Genomic DNA, 22,682 nt, shown 5'->3' with positions numbered 1-22,682 from the left:
CCTCAAGGCTGTCTCATTTGAAGATGATGAAACACAAGAATACAATCTGATAACATGTAATTCATGCATTCTATGATTAGTAACATTGTTTTTCTTGGGAAAAAGAACGTGCAAATCAGAGGCAGAGTAGGGCAGGATTTAGGGGATTGTGGGTGGGGAAAAATAATCAATCACACAACCTTAAATAACAGGCTGCGCAACTGCCAATGGCTATGAAAGAGTTGATTTGGCATGTGGATGACACATCAACTTGCATGCAAATGGTGGCCTATAAGATTTCCTACTGCTATACTTAAAGCAGATTCATTTGATATCAATAAATCACTGAGTTTTTAATGGATTCTATCCAAGAGACACATCCAATGGGGAAAATACATATTTTCCTTGACTTGGACAAGGACGTCATGTATCTGATGAATGTAAATTAAACACCATAGAACCAATGGTATACACATTATAAATACATATGGCACTGACATTACACCAACACAATGAGGACCAAAGGCAAACAAAGATTTGGTCCCTACTGTTTATATATTTTTAGAAAAGCAATACTTAGAGAAAAGTCTATTCATTACACTCTGCAATTGACTGACCCTAGTTAGGACCAACTGGAAGCCAAAGTGATTGGGCGGCCTGAGGACTTAATCTGAGGCCAGTGCCTTGATCAAGGGCAATTTAGCAGACCACTGACCACTGTCAACAGGTCTTTTATCACCCATTATTCTCAGTAAGATGCTTGTTCTCTTTCCACTGACTTGAAGTTGGTTCATTAACTGTTCAGAAGCAGTCAGTACTTCCTGGATCAAGGAAGGCATACGTTTCCACTGTTTTATTTCCTTTTGCTCTTTTGACTCGGACAGTAACTATTGAAAGTAAACACACATCTTCACAGGCCCAAGTTACTCCACATACTTTATTTTCAACACATACCATTGCACTAGAAACTGCAAAGCCAACACTGGTCAGCAGCTCTGCTTTTTTGTTCAGTTGCATCATCTTTTCATATGCAGGAGTGTCTCGCAAAACTTCATTTTTTCTTTTTGTAGCTTCCCTCTCATCTTTCTACGTGAGGCTATGCTGTGTTGTCCTTTACAAAACATGCATGGGTTTGTCGTAACAATCTCTGGGGGACCCTTTTGCATGCTTTGCTCACTGTCTTTTCACTGAGTCTTTAACCGTGTGGTCAGTGTGCATTGCGTTTGTAGTGAATGTTTTCTTGCTCCTCCAATCCAGTGTCTTGGCCTCTGTATGCACTTTTGTAATTGACTTTTCTGTCCTGCTGTTCCTGGATGTCACATGCCATCACCTTCCATCTTTCTCTCAACTTGTAAGGTTGCTTCAAAACAATAGCTTTCATGTTGGCAGCATAGTTTATTTGTTCCAGGTAGCTAATGTCCATCATTGCATTGCAGCATCCAGTAAGGAAAAGTGAGTAGGCGTTTAAGGATTCCCCTTCCTCAAGTCTGATGGGAGCCCAATTTAAGGTGTTGTCAATGTAGGCCACAGCAAGTTTTTGTTCATTTCTGAACTGTTCTTTGAGAAGCTGCTTGGCTTTGTCTTATCTTTTCTCGGGATCCATGTGGAGACAGCTTCTAATTAGCTCTTAGGGCTGACCACTAGTAAACTGCTCCATATAGTAGATCCGATCCTTGGCATTATCAGTGCGGCCCTTGCTGCTGCATAACACTCTTACATTGTCTATTCCTTGCGTTGAATGCACTGTCAACATGCGTCCAGCCTCAAAATCTTCTAACGCTTTAGCTTAGCATTTGAAGTTGCTAAAGCAAATTTCAACTTCAACACCTGTCTTTTAGCCTTTTATTCAGCTTACTGCCTTTCCAATTCCTGTTTTCTTTGTCATGCAGCAGCCTTAGCTACCCTTTAAGATATCTGTTTAACCATCTATGACAGGAGTGAGCTTGCTATATTGCAAACAATGCACAAACAATGAGTAAGGGAATTCATCCCTCGCTATAAAAGAGATGTGTATCTACCAATCCAGAGAGATTTGCACTACCTGTGGATCTCACACTGCTCTATTGGCTCCTTTGATAGCAGCTTTTTGACTTTGAAAAGAAGTGAGTATCTCATCTTCCTTAATTTATCCTTACAATTATTTTATTCTTTGTTAAATCGATATCACAGGCAGGCTGAACATTTGATTCGTGTTTGGTTCTTGTTTCTTCAGGATGAAGTGCATCACACTGTTTCTTGTGTTGTCGCTGGTGGTCCTCATGGCTGAACCTGGGGAATGTTTTATTCACCACTTTTTCAACGGACTTGTTAAGAGTAACTAATCATAAAATCAATTTTATCTCTCTTTTTTTTATATAAAAAATAACTTTCCATGTGTATAAGCATAAAAAACATACATATAATGTGTTATATTCTGCTTATAGCAAGGTATAATTATAGTGATAAGATCTCCTAAATATGTATCACACTCTAAAACCATAACACATTGAAAATATTTTCATAATGACTTATAAGGTCATGTTTCATAATACTTTATGATTGCTGATCCATTTTTGGGGGGGGAAGATTATAATACATAATAAGTGTGTAAATAATACATTATAGAACTCAGATGTAATTTTGGCACTTTTATCAAAAGATGTCACCAAGATCAAGTCCTATAAAGAATAATGTGAATAATGTGCATAATGTTATTTTCTCTTCTTCTCCTCGTCTGTTTTATTTAGTCGGGAAGTCGATCCATGGGTAAGGACTTTATATTTGCATTGTTTGACAACTGCTCTTGTTGCAATAGTTGTTATATTGTTGAGCTGAACTCTCTCAATCGTCTTTCCACCCATCAGTCTTATCAGGAGACGACATGGGGCCATGACAGAGCAGCAAGAGATGGAACAACGTGCGTTTGATCGAGAGCGAGCTTTTGCCTGAGTCTATGAGGGTCCATCTGGAAAAAAACAACTCTGAAACTGTGTCTGAAAAGAAATGCTTCTTGCTCTTCATCATAACAAATATTGAATTGACTCACTGGGCTAAGTGTATTTTTGCCTTTACTGATTTTGAATAAAAATGACATTTGAAATAAATGCTCAAGCTGTTATACGCAAAACAATTCTCCCTTGTATTATTTAAAGGACCAGTTAGGATGGAATTTATGTGAATTGTACTAAAAAGATAAAACATCTGTAAAATCTGTAGAAGGTAGCTGACATGTTGCATTCAATACAAGGTTAAAATGACTACTAAACAATAGAAAAAGGTATCACAAAATATTAAGTAAAAAGGCATACATACAAATATACAAGGAACTTTACCTTCTAATTATTTGAAATAATGATATGATGCTAATGTATACTGGCCTCAAGGCTGTCTCATTTGAAGACGATGAAACACAAGAATACAATCTGATAACATGTAATTCATGCATTCTATGATTAGTAACATTGTTTTTCTTGGGAAAAAGAACGTGCAAATCAGAGGCAGAGTAGGGCAGGATTTAGGGGATTGTGGGTGGGGAAAAATAATCAATCACACAACCTTAAATAACAGGCTGCGCAACTGCCAATGGCTATGAAAGAGTTGATTTGGCATGTGGATGACACATCAACTTGCATGCAAATGGTGGCCTATAAGATTTCCTACTGCTATACTTAAAGCAGATTCATTTGATATCAATAAATCACTGAGTTTTTAATGGATTCTATCCAAGAGACACATCCAATGGGGAAAATACATATTTTCCTTGACTTGGACAAGGACGTCATGTATCTGATGAATGTAAATTAAACACCATAGAACCAATGGTATACACATTATAAATACATATGGCACTGACATTACACCAACACAATGAGGACCAAAGGCAAACAAAGATTTGGTCCCTACTGTTTATATATTTTTAGAAAAGCAATACTTAGAGAAAAGTCTATTCATTACACTCTGCAATTGACTGACCCTAGTTAGGACCAACTGGAAGCCAAAGTGATTGGGCGGCCTGAGGACTTAATCTGAGGCCAGTGCCTTGATCAAGGGCAATTTAGCAGACCACTGACCACTGTCAACAGGTCTTTTATCACCCATTATTCTCAGTAAGATGCTTGTTCTCTTTCCACTGACTTGAAGTTGGTTCATTAACTGTTCAGAAGCAGTCAGTACTTCCTGGATGACTTTCAGATCCATGTTTCTACTTCTTCTACTTTGCAGCAGAAATACAAGGAAGGCATACGTTTCCACTGTTTTATTTCCTTTTGCTCTTTTGACTCGGACAGTAACTATTGAAAGTAAACACACATCTTCACAGGCCCAAGTTACTCCACATACTTTATTTTCAACACATACCATTGCACTAGAAACTGCAAAGCCAACACTGGTCAGCAGCTCTGCTTTTTTGTTCAGTTGCATCATCTTTTCATATGCAGGAGTGTCTCGCAAAACTTCATTTTTTCTTTTTGTAGCTTCCCTCTCATCTTTCTACGTGAGGCTATGCTGTGTTGTCCTTTACAAAACATGCATGGGTTTGTCGTAACAATCTCTGGGGGACCCTTTTGCATGCTTTGCTCACTGTCTTTTCACTGAGTCTTTAACCGTGTGGTCAGTGTGCATTGCGTTTGTAGTGAATGTTTTCTTGCTCCTCCAATCCAGTGTCTTGGCCTCTGTATGCACTTTTGTAATTGACTTTTCTGTCCTGCTGTTCCTGGATGTCACATGCCATCACCTTCCATCTTTCTCTCAACTTGTAAGGTTGCTTCAAAACAATAGCTTTCATGTTGGCAGCATAGTTTATTTGTTCCAGGTAGCTAATGTCCATCATTGCATTGCAGCATCCAGTAAGGAAAAGTGAGTAGGCGTTTAAGGATTCCCCTTCCTCAAGTCTGATGGGAGCCCAATTTAAGGTGTTGTCAATGTAGGCCACAGCAAGTTTTTGTTCATTTCTGAACTGTTCTTTGAGAAGCTGCTTGGCTTTGTCTTATCTTTTCTCGGGATCCATGTGGAGACAGCTTCTAATTAGCTCTTAGGGCTGACCACTAGTAAACTGCTCCATATAGTAGATCCGATCCTTAGCATTATCAGTGCGGCCCTTGCTGCTGCATAACACTCTTACATTGTCTATTCCTTGCGTTGAATGCACTGTCAACATGCATCCAGCCTCAAAATCTTCTAACGCTTTAGCTTAGCATTTGAAGTTGCTAAAGCAAATTTCAACTTCAACACCGTCTTTTAGCCTTTTATTCAGCTTACTGCCTTTCCAATTCCTGTTTTCTTTGTCATGCAGCAGCCTTAGCTACCCTTTAAGATATCTGTTTAACAGTCTATGACAGGAGTGAGCTTGCTATATTGCAAACAATGCACAAACAATGAGTAAGGGAATTCATCCCTCGCTATAAAAGAGATGTGTATCTACCAATCCAGAGAGATTTGCACTACCTGTGGATCTCACACTGCTCTATTGGCTCCTTTGATAGCAGCTTTTTGACTTTGAAAAGAAGTGAGTATCTCATCTTCCTTAATTTATCCTTACAATTATTTTATTCTTTGTTAAATCGATATCACAGGCAGGCTGAACATTTGATTCGTGTTTGGTTCTTGTTTCTTCAGGATGAAGTGCATCACACTGTTTCTTGTGTTGTCGTTGGTGGTCCTCATGGCTGAACCTGCACGAATTTATGTGAATTGTACAGAGATTCTGGTAGATAGGTGACAAAAAGATAAAACATCTGTATAATCTGTAGAAGGTAGCTGACATGTTGCATTCAATACATGGTTAAAAGGACTACTAAAAAACAGAAAAAAGTATCACAAAATATTAAATAAAAAGGCATACATACAAATATATAAGGAACTTTACCTTCTATTTATTTGAAATAATGATATGATGCTAATGTATACTGGCCTCAAGGCTGTCTCATTTGAAGACGATGAAACACAAGAATACAATCTGATAACATGTAATTCATGCATTCTATGATTAGCAACATTGTTTTTCTTGGGAAACAGAACGTGCAAATCAGAGGCAGAGTAGGGCAGGACTTAGGAGATTGTGGGTGGGGAAAAATAATCAATCACGCTACCTTAAATAACAGGCTGCGCAACTGCCAATGGCTATGAAAGAGTTGATTTGGCATGTGGATGACACATCTTGCACACTCATAGCTAGTGTGCCATTAGCTACCGCATGCAAATGGTAGCCTATAAGATTTCCTACTGCTGCTCTATACTTAAAGCAGATTCATTTGATATCAATAAATCACTGAGTTTCTAATGGATTCTATCCAAGAGACACATCCAATGAGGGATATACATATTTTCCTTGACTTGGACAAGGACGTTATGTACGTATATGATGAATGTAACTTAATCACCAAAGAACCAATGGTATAAACATTACAAATACATATGGCACAGTCAAAGTGCATCAATGTTTATGGTTTTATGAGTCAGGACCATGGACAACAGAACACCAATGTTTACATATTCATTTTAGACATTAAAGAGACAACAAAACCACATAGAAAACACTAGCACATATTTATGGCATAAGCTTAATATGAAGCTACTTTGAACATGAGATTTACAATATGTCCAGATCAAAGTTGTATCCTGACATTTCACCAACACAATGAGGACCAAAGGCAAAGAAAGATTTGGTCCCTACTGTTTATATATTTTTAGAAAAGTGTAGCGAGGGTGGAAAGGCCTGAAGTGACTAACAACCCGAGACATTCATTTTCCCCCCTTGTCTGGTATTTCATCTCTACAGAAAAGGTTTCAATACACTTAAGCATTCTTCTCCCCCTCTCTTCAGCCGTAAAGGCGTCAATGCTGACACTCCACAGGCTGAGAGAAAGATCTCAAGTCAGCCCGGGAAATACGAACCAATGAATAACCTTCTTCCTCACCTCCCCCTCTCTTTTCTAGCTGATAACGCGACATCTGGAAAAGCAAACATGAAGGGATGAACTCAAGCATGCCTTTCGCCAGGAACTAAACCAAAAAGCTAACAGAGGTCAAAGCAATAAATTCCTTGGCTCAAGAGAACAGGAACCACACTACCTATCTCTGCTATTATTCCTTGTATCCCTGTATAATGCTGCATAAGTCTGTGAAACCTCCCATTTGATTTCAGGATAACACATTTTTCTCCCATAATTGTGGAGTGGAAAACAGAGTTAAAATCATTGTTAGATATTTCAGATCGGATACATCATGTGACCATACTGCCCTCCAGTGGTCAATTGGGAATAACACATATCTGACACGCATAACCTCTACCAAACCAGAACACACTGAAACTAGGAAACAAAGGAATCCGAAATCTTGGCAGAAACAGAGCCATAAAATCAAGCCACACCCTGGTACTTGATGGCTATCCTGAACGGATAAAACCGAGAGATTTCCTTTGTTCGCTCTCTTGTCCTTTCGTTGTCCGTTTATGTTATGTGTATGTCTTTTTAGTCTAACGTTATTTTATTTTTACTTTTCCTCCTCAAACTTCTTTGAGCACCTTAGAATTATTCTTTTAAGCAAGCCTTATTTTAATTTAGTGTACATCTGTTGACCTCGTGAGATATCAACTTTAATTATTATCGTTTAGGCCAAAACGAGATTAGTTTGAGTATATCAACGGGTAGCCTGAGTTATCAAACTATTCAGAGCTATATCCCTCTCCAAACACCGAACTGGATCCAACACCCGTCTTGAAGCAAGACACAAAGAATTCCGAGACTTTTGCCTGCCTGCCTGAGACAGCGGAGAGCCACCGGTCCGCGAACCCTCAACTTCACCCTCTTCACCTCCGACGGACCGGATAGTCCGACGGCAGAGCTGAAACTACAAGGACCGCTGAAGCAACTGCAGGGACCCGCAAAAAGCAATCAACGTTACTATGATCCAGAGTTGGTGTAGGAGATATAGAAGCTCTGAATAATAAATTAGATTGACCAGGTAGAGTAGGGATCAGATAAAGAGGAGTCCGCAAATTTTCTTCACTATTTGATATAATATTGCCTGATTATTTGAAATCCATTCATTCATGATTTTTATTCTTCTTTAATTAATAATCCTGTCATCCATTCATTTAATCCCTTTAGAAATAAATTACCCATTTATCGCCAGGTCGTTGTCTGTCATATTGTTTCAAAAGGTGGGAACTATGAGGTCACTGGAATCAGGACATATGCCTGAGATATTGAGACTGGATAATTTGTTACCAAATTATTGGTCGTATTTTTATTTGTTTCTTCTATTCAGAAGTGGTGCCCCGCAATTTTTATTTTAACGTAATTATTAACAATGCTACACAGGTTTAAAACGTTCTTTTTAAGTCATTAACTGTGGCCTATGTGGTATGTTTTGCTCTTTCTTGTGTTGTCCATGGTCGTTCTCATAGCATAACCCGGAGAAGGTTCTTGGCATCATCTTGTCCATGGGGGTACAGTAATGGAAACAATGGTCCTTCCTACTTGTGCCTCAAAAATATCTGCTTCCTGCTAAACATAGGAAAAAAAGCTATACAACTACTACTTTGTTGTAGCTTTGTAATAAGTTTGTTAATGTGAAATTTAAATGTACATTTTGATCTACCAAGATTCACCAAGATATTTTTACTCTGAGACCCTGTAAATACAATTTCCATTCAAAGTTGTAGTATGCAAACGACTGTCCTCAATATCTCTGGCTCTAGAAAAAAGCATATATGTAGTCTTGTTTGCATTCAGGACTAATTTAAAATAAACAGTGCATCTTGAAATTTCACATAGGTTTATTGTAGGATTTCAGTGGCTGACTCTACACTGTTGGCAAAGCAATACAGAAGTGTATCATCTGCATAGAGATGGGCATTACAATTTCTTATGATGCAGGATGACAAAGCTACATGTTCAGTAACAGCACATTAAGGCATCCATTATAAATGGTATTAATTAGACCAATTAGAAATTAGCTTGTCCTACTTTGACACTCAAAGTGACTGTTGTAAATAAAAAAGAAGTTAATTCAAAATCTCAATTGAACGTACCATTATCTGGATGCATAATTTAAATATAATGTGCATTACTTACAACAAACAAGCACAATAAATTACTTTAAACCTCTGCTATACCGTGTGTTCATAATAAAAATATTACTCTGCTCTACAAACACAAATGTTATTGTGATACTGTAACAACTTTTTTGTGATATAAAGACAAGAGGTAAGGTAATTGTGTTTTCTATTTTATTCTTTATTTAGCTGGCCGATTTGTTTACAAGTAAGGACCTATGCTTATACCATTGTTATTTTTCAGTTACTAAACAACTCGCGATACAATGCATATTAAAGTGAAAGTAACCTTTATGTAATTGTAAATGTGATGTAACTCATGTATCATCATACTAAAACACTAATAATAATAATTAAGCCTTTATTAGTCCCACAATGGGGAAATTACAATTCTCTGCACCCATCCGGGAGGAGCAGTGGGCTGCTAAGAAGCACCCGGGGATCAACTGGGGGTTAGGTGTCTCACTCAAGGACACCTTGGCATGTTGACTGTAGAGGGGTTCGAACCACCAACCTTGTGGTTACGGGACAAGCGCCCTACCTGGTGTGCCACAGCCACTACTACTACTTTAAGTTTTTCTGTTCTCCCAGTATTGTTTTATGCGGCTGAATTTATCTCCTTCCATCAGGCTCATCACCGGGAGCAAGGTGGAAGATCAGCAAGAGCAGCAGGAGCAGCTGGACAAACGTTCATATGATAGTAGAATGATAGGGCCACTCCTAAACTGTTTATTGGATTAAAATATATATGCTACCTGCTATTAAACATAAGAAAGAAAAGTATCTATCAACTGTGTCAACCATTTTGTGAATTGTGAAATCACTTTGTAAAATGACAAAACAATGAAGTATTTTTTATTTTCTCAATAACAAATTGAAAACTAATGAAATGATTTTTACTTCTTTTTTAAAGAATGATCAATTTTAAGGAAGTCATGGGAGGAGGAAGCCTTGGGTTAAATTACTTTGGTTTTGTGGTTGAGTTTGGTCAGTTATCTGTCCCTCCCCAATTAAATGAGAGTCTGTTTGCTCTTCAAGTTAAAAAAAACCTTTAAGCTAGGGTAGGGTATTTATTTTAGAATAATACAATGACTAAGGGAATGTATCCCTCCCTATAAAAGAGACGCGTATCTACCAAACCACACCACCTGTGGATCTCACACTGCCCTATTGGCCTCTTTGATAACAACTTTTTGACTTTGACTCTCAGTCTGTGAAAGAAGTGAGTATCTCATCTTCCTTAATTTCTCCTGACAATTATTTGACTCTTTGTTAAATCCATATCACAGTCAGGCTGAACATTTGCTTTGTGTTTTGTTCTTGTTTTTTCAGGATGAAGTGTATCGCGCTCTTTCTTGTGTTGTCGCTGGTGGTCCTCATGGCTGAACCCGGGGAATGTTTCTTTGGCACCCTTTTCGGTGCACTTACTGGTGGTAACAAATCATAAAATATATATATTTTTTTATTTTAACATTTTTGACATGATGTACCTATATTGGCACTTGTGTAATTAATCAACACATCAAGTTTGTCTCTTTTTGTTGAATATAACAAAAAAATGTACTTGTGTATAAGCATAAAAAAACGTTAATATAAAGTGTAATAATCTGCTTATAGCTCTGTATAATTATAGTGATAAGAACTCCTATATATGTATAACGCTCTAAAACAGTATAACCATAACACATAAAGCATTTTAAAATGATTTTTAAGGTCATGTTTCATAACACTTTATTGCTGATCAACGATTATAATCCATTATAAGTATGTAAATAATACATTATAGGACTCAGATTTATAAGCCCTAATGTAGGAGACACACTATGTGCGAATGTGCAATGACTTATTGAATGTTTATAGGGCCTTTCAATATCTTGTGATGAATTACTAACTGAAAAGTCCTACAAAGAATAATGTAAATATGTGAATTATGTTATTTTCTTTTGTCTGATTTATTTAGTCGGAAAGATGATCCAAAGGTAAGGACTTTATTTATGTTCAATTTGACAACTGCTCTTGTTGCAATAGTTGTTATATTGTTGAGCTGAACTCTCTCAATCCTCTTTCCACCCATCAGTCTTATCAGGAGAGGAAATGGGGTCATGAGAGAGCAGCAAGAGATGGAACAACGTGCGTTTGATCGAGAGCGAGCTTTTGCCTGAGTCTATGAGGGTCCATCTGGAAAAAACAACTCTGAACGTTGTCTGAAAAGAAATGCTTCTTGCTCTTCATCATAACAAATATTGAATTGACTCAATGGACTAAGTGTTATTTTTGCCTTTATTGATTTTGGGAAATAAATCATCAACCTTTAATATGCCAAACAATTCTTCTTTGTATTATTTAAAGGAAAAATCTGAATACGTTTGGATGGAAATTATGTGAATTGTATATTATGGCCTCAACAGTCATGAGATTGCAACCAAATTAACTTAAAGAGATTTGGGTTGATAGTTGACTAATTAAAGATCACATCTTTAAAATCTTTATAAGGTAGCTGCCATGTTGCATTCAATACATGGTTAGAAGGACTACTAAAAAACTGAAGAAAGTATATCAAAATATTTAATAAAAAGGCATACATACAAATATACAAGGACCTTTACCTTTTAAATAATTAAAATAATAATATGATGCTAATGTACACTGGCCTCAAGGCTGTCTCATTTGAAGACACTCAAACACAAGAATACAATCTGATGCCCAAGGAGAGCATGTTTGCAGCTGATTCTTATTCATTGCCTTGTTTTAATGTTGTATCACAATGTAAACAACGCCGAACTGCATTTGTATGAAACTACAACTTTAACTTGAGCTGGAGTAATTAGTATAGATAATAAATTAGTAGGTCCTCATACGATCATATGTAGTTGTATCAGCCATGTTTGTGCCATATCAGCATTGAGTATAACTTTCAGTTTAACACAGCATAAAAATGTTAACCACCTTTAGATGTGTAATTGTGTTCCATCGATAAAGGCAAGGTGCATAGCAACATGTTAAAAAAACAACCTATTAATCTCAGACATAATCAGGACATTGTAATAGTCTATGAAAGCATTATACAAGAAGGCTGCCATTCTTATAAAACATCCACATTACTAACCCTACAAACCTTCCACAAATCTTGTTCATCAGCAATAAACAAAGTCTGAAGAAGGTAATGGGCGGGACTTAGCAGATTGTGTGTGGGGAAAAATAATCAATAGGTTTGTTCGAGATAAGCCAGTCCTACACAGAATCGATCACCGGCGATCGCCGCACAATGCATACCGGTTAGATTTGTGTCCGACTTGATCCCGACTTGCTCTAACGTCATGAACACGTGGGCAACGATAACCTCACGAGAGCGAGGTGGCTGCAAGTTTTAGAGCCAGGCACCGCAGTTGCTCTCCACCGACTGTATAACCCAGTGCATGATGGGAAACACCTGGCTGTCTCCTGATCAAAGAGCTGATTGGCTCTTAGTTTTGACAAGAAACACCACGTTTGTAGAAAATTCTTATTTTCTGTGTAATTGTAAGATTTGATGCTAGATTGTTGGCTAGTGGACCCACGTTGTGCAATGATGTGGCTGATAATAATAATAATAATAATAATAATAATAATAATAATAATAATAATAATAATAATAATAATTATTATTATTATTATTATTATAATATATAAGGTTATTTATTTAGTATCTGTAAATAAAGATATTTATTTAGTATCTGTAAATAAAGATATTTATTTAGAAAGCCTAATTCCAACTTGATGTCAACATTTTGTCAGTCAGAGAACTGGAATGTGTGAAGTCCATAGATTAACGATTGTGAAGCATCAGAAAACCTTTTAAAAGGAGAGCACAATTGTCACTGATGGACACGCCATATAACCCAAACGTAGACTGCAAACTACAGGTAGCCTACAAATGTAACGAACAGGATGTAAACATTTCAATGACTTCCTGTGTTTTCATTGAAGGCAGTGGAAAACTGTTCGACTTGATCGCAGTTTTTTTCAATGCCCCCTGCTGCTGCCGCCTGCTCTCGTCCACTTTCGCAGCGAGGCACAGTCAACTCGAACAAACGTAACCACACTACCTTAAATAACAGGCTGCACAACTGCCAATGGCTATGAACGAGTCCACTGAGTTTCTAATGGATTCTATTCAAGAGACACACCCAATGAGGGATATACATATTTTCCATGACTTGGACAAGGACGTTATGTATCTGATGAATGTAACTTAATCACCAAAGAACCAATGGTATAAACATTACAAATACATATGGCACAGTCAAATGGCAACAATGTTTATGGCTTTATGAGTCAGGACCATGGACAACAGAACCACCAATGTTTACATATTCATTTTAGACATTAAAGAGACAGATGCACACCAATACATACACTGCAAAACCACATAGAAAACACCAGCACATATTTACGGTATAATCTTAATATGAAGCTACTTTGAACATGAGCAGACTTGCGTTGTGTCCTGACATTACACCAACACAATGAGGACCAAAGGCAAACAAAGATTTGGTCCCTAAGTTTATACATTACACTCTGCACTTGACCGACCCTATTTAGGACCAACTGGAAGTCAAAGTGTTTTGGTGGCCTGGGGACTTAAGGACCAACTGGAAGAAAACTGCAGCACCCAGAGGAAATCCTTGAACATAATTTTCCCAGTTCAAACAGGACAATGTAACCAATCCTTCTAATTTTAACACAATGTAACGACTAATATACTTTTTTTTTATCCCAAACATTAAAATGTTTCATTTAACCACGAGATGATGTTATTATCTTGAAAACTGTGCAGATGCAGATCACAATCTACTGCTGTATGATCTGAAAAGAACTAAACATCAGTGTAACTCTGTAATCACTTTGAGTGTCGTATAGAGCACATAGTCATGATAACACAGCGCGAAACAGCTTGTTGTAAACAAACAAGGGCATCTCTTAAGAATGCATACATTAACAGCAATGAGACAGTACTGCACAGTAGAAGGCAGGGATTCCTCTGTGCTCTGAACAGACCAGAACAAACCATTTTATTACATGTCATTGCTTCCACTGAGATTACTGACAAAGCAGAAAAAAATCAGGCTCTGGTAAAATGGCACTGCAAAGTATTATTATGTTATGAATGAACACCAAACTGACTTTTGTCTTTGTCTTCTGATCCAGCAACTGTAGACGTTCGTTTGGATGTGTTCACATGCTGTTTTTCAAACGAACAACGCTTTATGACTGAATCATCAAAGCGTGTTGTTGATAATCAGACTAAAGTTTGAACTGGGTGCTGTTTTTTCCATTTTCCCATCAAAAAACAGAAACATTTATTAACTACCACTTGCATATACGTATGTGTTTATCAATGATGTACCGAGGGCCATTTAATGCAATAGATACCAGACAATAACGGGTGGGCCAATAAATAAAGCATGTTTAATCTTTATTTACTCACACCTTATATCAATCTTTACTTTCTGAGAGTTATGATCTGGTTCTGTGTGAAACCCACATTCACATTTCCAGCATGCATGCAAACCACTGAAACAGTTATGATACTGGGGCAACAAAAAGTATGAGTTGTTGCAAAAGCATTTTAGGCCTCAAACCTTTTCAAGTTCAGTAAAAGAACAGCCCTGATTATGCCTTCATCTTAACTGACTTGAGTTCAGTGATGTTGCCCTGAAGGGGCCCTTTTATTAGATGGAACTGGGGAATTAAAAGTCAAATGTTCAGCCACTAGAAGACCCATAAAAAGACAAGAGTATCTATTATATTATATTGTATATTTTTGTGGTGAACAGTAAGCTACATAATGTCATTTTACGATAAAATAATAATCCACTAAAACCTGACGTTATCATCCCTTCTCGAATAAATTATTTTCAAGAGGTGTACCGACAAAGCTAAACTCTAAAACTAAAATCTAGTAAAAAAGATATAAATGTTGCAATTTCTGGATTACCTCCTCTCTCATGTTTGAAAATTCAATCGTTATGTTGGAATAAGGAATAAAAACACTGTTTAACAATCTGAAGCGCATTGGGCTTTTTTTCTAATTACACTAAATTAGCTTGAATGTAATCACACAGACCCACTTTCCTCAGAGATTCACATCATCTATAGATCTCACACTGCTCACTTGGTTGTCTTTACCTTGTGACTCTCACTCTCAATCTATGGTAAGGTAAAAACTGAATTTTTCATCCACCCTTTACTCAAAGTAGACGTCTGGAAGTGTCAGAATCCTTCAGCATTCACACAAATTAAATTGCAGAATTAAGTTAACTTTTTAGACTAAAGCAAGCAATCCAAGACAGGGTGTCCTCATATGTGAAAATACACAAGGTGGAGGCAAAGAAATTAAAAACTTAACAAACTGCGTGGAATCAATGTAAAATGGAAAGAAAACAATAAGGTAACAAAGTGAAGTTCAGTATCCAAATAGTTTGTGTAAAGACAAAACAGCTTCTGTCCTCACAGGGGACATAAAGTGCTGCAGGTCTTGAAAAGACCGTTTCCCATAGAGATCTTCAACCGTATTAGGCATAATTAATTATGTGACAATACAGTCACTCCAATGTGCACAAATTATAAAGTTGTGCACACAGTCTGGTCCACTCCCAGCTATAAACTTCGCATAAAGAGAGGAATCCGATAAGTATAATATTGAACATGAAAATTGTGTTCGCCCTTCCTGTTTCATGGCAACTCAGCACAGCAGTGTGAATTATAAACTCTTGTTCTTTCTTAAAGGTGCTCAATACATGTTTACCAGATACCAACTCCTCTCAACATGGAAACGAATTAGCTGGCGTTACTAACAATGCTAACAGTGCAAACAGCAAAAAAGAAATTATTGCGTTACCTAAGGGGGAATTGTAGGTTGGGTGTAACGCATATGCAAGAAGCTCAGAAAATATCAAACACAGTGGGGAAAGTGACTTCATTCTTTGCTCAGGTAGGCATTGCCCCACTATATGTTTCTGGAGGCCCCTGAAATAAATATCAGAAACCCCAAATACTGCAAAGACTATTTACTAAATTATGCTTTATTTTAAATAAAAAAGATAAAACATTTTTCCAACTGAAACTACAGGCCTCATTCTTTAAAGTTAACCACGTAAGAACGCAGTAATAAAGAACAGTATATGACTATGTTGTTGGAAAATTAACATAATGTGCTGATGTCTGCCACCAAATTAAACTTTTGGGTTTTCTCCCTTTGGTTGTGCCATACCCTTTGTGGGCTTGGTCAAAAGTAAGTATACTTTGGGTGCGATTGAGCAATTACATGAAGTCCCCATGGGTGTCTTTTTCACACTTTCGGGCGTATCGTGTCAAACGATGTCATCAGCATCAATGTGTTTATGGCTGATAAATTGTCACTGTGACTTGATATCTGATAAGATCTGCACACTGTCCAGCTAGCTTGTTATGTTACAGCATTTTTAACACAACCGTGAGATTGTTGAGCCTTGACTGGTTTTCTCAAATCCCTAAGTCATACTTGTTTCACAAGATTTTGTTTATTTAGCAAAAAAGCTGCATTCCTTCCTTTTTTTGAAAACATTTACAGAACCAACTTCTCTTTCCAAAATGCTCCACTGCAAGGTTCAGAACGCCTTTCGTTCATGCAGCTTTTTAATGAACAATGTTGATACAATTTTATGGCAACTATCATTGTTGCAATGGATCTACATAATTTCCTTTAATGACCTTGCCTGGTATTAACTGTGGTGTTGATTACTTATTGTGTTTATTGTGTCTTTGTCTTTGTCGATGTTTTTTGTTTGTCTTTGTTTAAGGTGGCCAACCAGTTTCCCATTTCGAGATTGACAAATTTCATAGTGTCCTATCCTACAGGTATGAGGCTCACATTCCATTGGTGACATCTTGCTATGAAGTCCACAGTCATGGACACTATAAGCCACTATTAAGTTCTGCAGATGTAAAACATCATTAATTGTTTCATCAAATATTGATTTTTTTTGTTATTAGCTGCTGTTTAATTTAATAATTTTATTCTGTAAATACTGACATGGTTATACAAAGACATATGTTTAGGTTGGTGAGTGTTGCAAAAAAACTTTTATTGGGGTAGTAAAGTAAAGAAAAAACAATAACAAATTGTAGTTGTTTCAGAGTGTCTGCTATTACTTGAACCTTGACCTGCATGACCCTATCTGCACCTTTTGTTTCGTTTTTTTTAATCGGTCCATTCGAAAACAGTAGAAAATCTAGAAATATTTTACTTTCCAAGCCTTCATTCACATGACACTGTTAATCAAGTTCAATTAGGATGTCGTATCCAGACAAATTAAACAATTTTGGGTCTGCCGCGAACATTTCTCACAGCATGAAAAACTTGTGACAATGTAAATTCAATCAACACCTAGCCATCTGGGCACAGCACCAGTATGCAAAATACAATGAGAAACTTAAATTCACTGAATACTGCACATACAGTGAAGACATTATCTCAACCCTGGCCTAGCATTAGAAAAGACAGGTTCTCAACATCACAGAGATTCTTATTGTCCGTAGGTCTTACAACTGCTCTGCTCGTGCTACAGTTTTTTTCTTCTAGAGGTCAATAGATGGTAAGTGAATATTCAATTTTCCTTTTGCTTAATTCAAAGTCGTTGGGATATGTGACGAAAAATGGCAATTAATATATATTGTGACTTGTACAGCTGCTATAAAGTTGGATGGATGTAGATGCAAAGAGCTGTTGCCACTATGTTCCTGTTTTTCAGGAGGAAGTGTTGGTATTTCTGGTGTTGACGTTGGTTGTTTATATGGCTGAACATGGGCGAGTGTGCTTGTTGTCACAGCTTTCTGGAGAGGGTTGTAGAGTGAATGGAAAGGTAAATCACAAGTGAATACTGTAAATGTTAAATTCCAATCTGACGTTAAATGGCCATAAGCTGTAGTGATGGTGGTTCTATCTCTGGGCTGTCTGTCCACATGTCAGAGTGTCCTTGAGGCAAGGCACTGAACCCCAAATTGCTCCTGATGTGTGTGTGGGTTTACCACAGAAACTGAAGAGAAGTAGAAGCGACATTCAAATTAACTGGAGCAGGATTTTTGGCGTACTGTTGCCATTGATAGTGTTGTAGCTGGGTTACTTCAATATAAACTAAACTGAATTGCGGCTGGTTGCGGACTCACTGAGGTGAGATGACTGACAACGTTGTTTGGCTCATTTACTGTAACCACTTTATCATAAAAGCATGGCAGAATTCCGCCATGTCACACCGGCCTTGTGTATCAAACAGACCTCCGGCCTCACTCCGTAGCACTAGAGAGCTGCAACAACATGTTACGGCCCCACTAACATCTTTTGTACTAGTCAAATGACGACAGAAAGCAGTTCAATGTCCATTATACTCCTATTCAATTTCTATGGGGATAGAACTTGCTGCCAAGTGATTGTAGTGACCTGAAAGAAAGGCCACTGAAGTTGAGAACAATGCGGTGGTACAAAACTAGCATGAATTAATGCAATACCTAAGTAAACATTAAACGAAGATTCTTCTTCTTTTTTTTAACATTTTTTTCCTGTTTTTTTCCACCAATGTGCTGAATAAAGATTATTTGTCTTTGTGGGCTATTTTTTGGACCCTCCTTGCAATAATATAACAGCAGTTTACATTACAGTAAGGTTTGATCAGTTCACATAGTGTCCTGGCAAACAGAAGATGAATCTTGGATCTAAACATTTTGTCATCACTTGAAGAATTTGTTAGATAAGAAATGAAAATTCAGCACCTACTGAACATGAAAAAAAGTGCATACAAGACTGCTAAGTGCCACACTAATACTGAAAAAATGACGTCCGTCCCACCCACTTAAAGTGATAGGTATTTCACAACTGCTGAGTACAAAATGTCACATCAGCTGTAGATGCCAGAACTGCAAACTTTGCTCTGTTTGACACCAGTCTTTTGATTTCATCAGAGGAAAGGTAAAACACTAATATTTCATCTTCATTTTACTTAACTAAATGCAGCGTCATTAGGAAATGTGATGTGGATTCACACTATGAAAGACATTAAAACTTTTTTAAACCCCAAGGAAATTTCTGCACAAAATATGGCATAGTAAAATAGAATAAACAATGTATACTTAACTACTTAACTACTGTGTTTTCTTTTTCCAGGATGAAGTGCGTTATGATCTTTCTTGTTTTGACGCTGGTCGTCCTCATGGCAGAACCAGGGGATTGTATTTTCAGTACACTTAAAACCTTATGGCGTGGGGCCAAGGGCGCATTGAGAGGTGCTAAGACGGGATGGAGAGGTAGATCTTAAGTTAACATGCATTCTGTGTTGAATTCAGACCTCTGATTTGGTATAATTGTTTCATGAGTATCACATTCTCAATTAACTGCACTAACTTACTTAAAAGAGCTTCATTTAGCCTGGGTTTTACTAAATAATTTATTTAGTGCTGACATCTTAGCTGTATTAGCTGCAAAGGTCTAAAACTAACCCGAAGTGAAGCATCATTGTTGTGATCATTTTTTTAAATATTTAAATATGAATGAATTGACTGACTACGGTAATGAGATATAATGTAATTAACATATTTTTGTCCGTTTAGCAACCAGGAACAGGGAGATGGCCCGAAGGTAAGCACTTCTGATTGTTTAAAACAACAAAAGCCGGTAAAGTGTGTGGATTGTATGGATTGTTTAGAACAACAACTGTTAATTCTATTATCAGTTCATCTGATTAATCTCATTGATTCATTAATCATTTGATCTACAAGATCTACAAAATGTTGCATATGAGTGAAACATATTCATCACTATTTTACAAAATGAATGTCTTCAAAAACCTTGTTTTGTCCAACATACTCAAAATCACTTCATGCTATATAAGAGAGTAAAGTAGACTCAAGGCTGAAATCATTGAATTGCTTTTATTTTTGATTGACAAATGATGCAAAAGTTATTCAATTATTAAAATCTGTAATTGCCTTCTCAATCTAGGAATGGATACAGATTTCATCCACAGCTCAGAGGCCATGTTGACTACGATGAGGTTCAGGACAGGCAGGACTGAATCAGTTGATCCTGAAGACATGGTTCGAGCTCTAGCTTTCTGCTTTGCAATGCAAGAAACAAACAAACGGATGAGTGAACAAAGCGCTAGTCTTTAGTTTGCATGACGCACTTGGGATGAGAAGTGATTTTTGGCAGAGTTGCAATTTGTAACTTTGTAAGTAAACATGCTAAATAATATATGCAAACTGTCCTGCTAAATAAAGCTGTAATTCAAAAAGGTAATCTCTGCTTTGTGGTTTTCTTTAGGTGAATACGTTCCTGTAATTTTATACCAAGATGGTCAATGATAATGAAGAACAATATTTTTTATTCAGTCCTGGGAAAATATTTAGATTTGCTGGTGTGATAAGTTCTTTCTGCACTGCCTGTACTTCCTGTGTCTATGACAAATTAGTCTTTTGGAATTCTGGCAGGAGGTATAATTAATGTCTCTGTCAAAAAGATAATGATAACATTGATCTAAAATATGAATGCCAAAAGAAATAATAAAAAATCACCATGAATCATGTTAATCACAATCACTGCAAGAGGGGTGAATGTTAAAAAAGTATTACAATGTCCACTCAGCAATGACAAGAGGTTGAAGGATAACACATTAAGGCTTCAGCTAGTGATTGCTCTTGCTGTTTAGACCTTTAGTGAGGTGGAAATGCAGTGGAGCTAAGCTAACATTCACACAATGTCTCAAAAACTCTGTGCACCTATACAAATGATAACAGGGTAAGTTGTCCCACCTATCAGAAGGACAAGGGAGGTGTCAATTTAGCACAGTCTGTAAAAGCTAACACTGTGTTGAGAAGAGGTCTAATCTGGCAACATTAGAGAAAACGGTCGCGGGATCATATGTACTCATAGCTAACATCAGGTGTCAAATGTTGGCCTACTCGATCGTTTGTTCCAGTCATTTGATGGGTTGCCCCTATAAAGGCCGATCAGATTATGCATCGATTCTGAATCGGTTTCAATGTACACACAGTTGGGACTCCTCATAATTGATTTTAGAAAATGTAAAAATTGTGAATCTGTCCTTTTAAGCTGAAGACTTGTAATTGTTTAATCACTTAAACGTATTAAACCAGCATTTGATACTTCTGTTTGACTGTTAGAATCATAATACCACCACGTTAAGGCTTTTTTTATAAATGCATTTGGAGAAAGTTCAATTTGCCGTTTGAAACATTTAGTTCAGTTTGAGGATGTCTCAGAAGAAAGTATAGACTAATCACATCCTCACTTCTCAAAAACCCTGAAATTGTAGAAGTGGGATTAGAAATTGAGGTTAAAACAATATCTGGTCATCTGTCTGGAGAACTTGATGTTGCAAAACACTGTGAGAAAATACAAGGTTACTAAATTTAAATCTTAGCATGAGAAAATGAATGAATGAATCTTATATAAGGAGACAGGTACCTCACTACTGCTAGGTTAAGAGGTGAACTTTCCTGCAGATCTCACACTGCTCACTTTGCCCTCTCTGACTCTTCATAAGACGAAAGGTGAGAAGTACAATTTAATATTACTACTACTTTAATGAGTGCAAAGTCTTTGGAATGTGTGATGGGCACTGGCACTGGTTCTATATTTCACAACCTGTAGCCCTGTTATGTTGTTGGAAGAAGTAATGGAGTGAATAGAGGGAGCGGATTCTGGATGAGGCCACTGTAATGTGTTTTTCAGGATGAAGTGTGCTGTGATCTTCCTGGTGCTGACCCTGGTCATCTTCCTGGCTGAACCCACGGAGTGTAGGCTGTCTAAACATCTGAAATCCTTGAGGAAAGGTAAATCAACACTTGATTGAAAAGGTAGAACTATACTCACGAGCTTCTACCCACAGAGTTGATTTCAACACTTTTTTGGGGTTTGTATCGCTCAACATTCTCCAGAGTTGTTTAACACTTTTAAAATAGTTAAACATATATACAAATATTTGAGAGTTTCTTCTTTAACTCGCAAATAGTGTTAAAGTATTACTAAAGGGATAAAAAGAACAACACTGCTCTGAGTTACATTTTTTAACTACCTGGGTGGTGTCAAAATTGTCAGGCATTCTACACTGAAAAAGTGTTAATTTATAATAAATATTGAATTGCAATAAATAATATCATTTTCAAAAACAACATTTATTTTTTTCTCTTTCAACCTTGCAGTATTACAGTTGAATTAAACATTGTGAATGAGGGTATTTTCTACAAACTTTCATCTGAAACGCTGTGTGAGCTTTGAATATGAACTGGTTTGTGAAATTTAGGATGTTACATTTTAACTTACATCTTTCCTCACTTCGTTACACTCTGAATGCATGATGGTGGTTCTTAGTCAATAAAACCAGATTTGTTCTTCAACCAAATTGCATCATTGCATTGACAAAGGCGGGCATGTTTCATCATAAAACCTGCAAAAAAATATGCCTTCCAATCAATTTTTTTGTAAAAGTTATTAATAATAATTTGGCGTTTGAAAAGCTTCAGTTATTAAATGGATGAAAAACATTTTTATGAATGATTTATTTATTTCTGGCTCAGTAGTAGCCAAGATTAAATAAAGTTTGTTTCAGAGCACTTAAATGCAACACTTTAACAAGAT

At 36.9% G+C, this 22,682-nt stretch overlaps 3 protein-coding genes across 3 annotated transcripts in view; 2 read left to right on the top strand and 1 right to left on the bottom strand.

The window, feature by feature from the left end:
• Positions 1–22,682, bottom strand: part of LOC129107479 (exostosin-1) — a 249,072-nt gene that overhangs the window by 120,486 nt on the left and 105,904 nt on the right. The window lies entirely within an intron of this gene.
• LOC129107482 (pteroicidin-alpha-like) lies at positions 2,014–3,075 on the top strand. The gene is made up of 4 exons (XM_054618981.1): positions 2,014–2,081; positions 2,192–2,292; positions 2,706–2,724; positions 2,823–3,075. Exons 2-4 carry the CDS (start codon positions 2,193–2,195, stop codon positions 2,905–2,907), a joined length of 204 nt encoding a protein of 67 aa, XP_054474956.1. The 5' UTR covers positions 2,014–2,081; position 2,192; the 3' UTR covers positions 2,908–3,075.
• On the top strand, positions 18,925–20,316 carry LOC129107481 (pleurocidin-like peptide WF3). Its single transcript, XM_054618980.1, has 4 exons — positions 18,925–18,995; positions 19,191–19,330; positions 19,634–19,661; positions 20,025–20,316. The coding sequence occupies exons 2-4, from the start codon at positions 19,192–19,194 to the stop codon at positions 20,095–20,097; spliced, it is 240 nt and encodes a 79-aa protein (XP_054474955.1). The 5' UTR covers positions 18,925–18,995; position 19,191; the 3' UTR covers positions 20,098–20,316.

Source organism: Anoplopoma fimbria, chromosome 18, assembly GCF_027596085.1.
Source record: "Anoplopoma fimbria isolate UVic2021 breed Golden Eagle Sablefish chromosome 18, Afim_UVic_2022, whole genome shotgun sequence".
Classification (NCBI taxonomy): domain Eukaryota; kingdom Metazoa; phylum Chordata; class Actinopteri; order Perciformes; family Anoplopomatidae; genus Anoplopoma; species Anoplopoma fimbria.
The sequence above is the reverse complement of the archived record's forward strand: the minus strand, read 5'-3'. Positions and strand labels throughout refer to the sequence as shown.

Excerpts from the sequence above, each read along its gene's own strand:
- LOC129107482 (XM_054618981.1), top strand. The coding sequence starts at position 2,193 with ATGAAGTGCATCACACTGTTTCTTGTGTTGTCGCTGGTGGTCCTCATG.
- LOC129107481 (XM_054618980.1), top strand. The coding sequence starts at position 19,192 with ATGAAGTGCGTTATGATCTTTCTTGTTTTGACGCTGGTCGTCCTCATG. Across the intron at positions 19,331-19,633 it reads TGCTAAGACGGGATGGAGAG|CAACCAGGAACAGGGAGATG; the intron begins GTAGATCTTAAG and ends TTGTCCGTTTAG. Across the intron at positions 19,662-20,024 it reads AACAGGGAGATGGCCCGAAG|GAATGGATACAGATTTCATC; the intron begins GTAAGCACTTCT and ends TTCTCAATCTAG.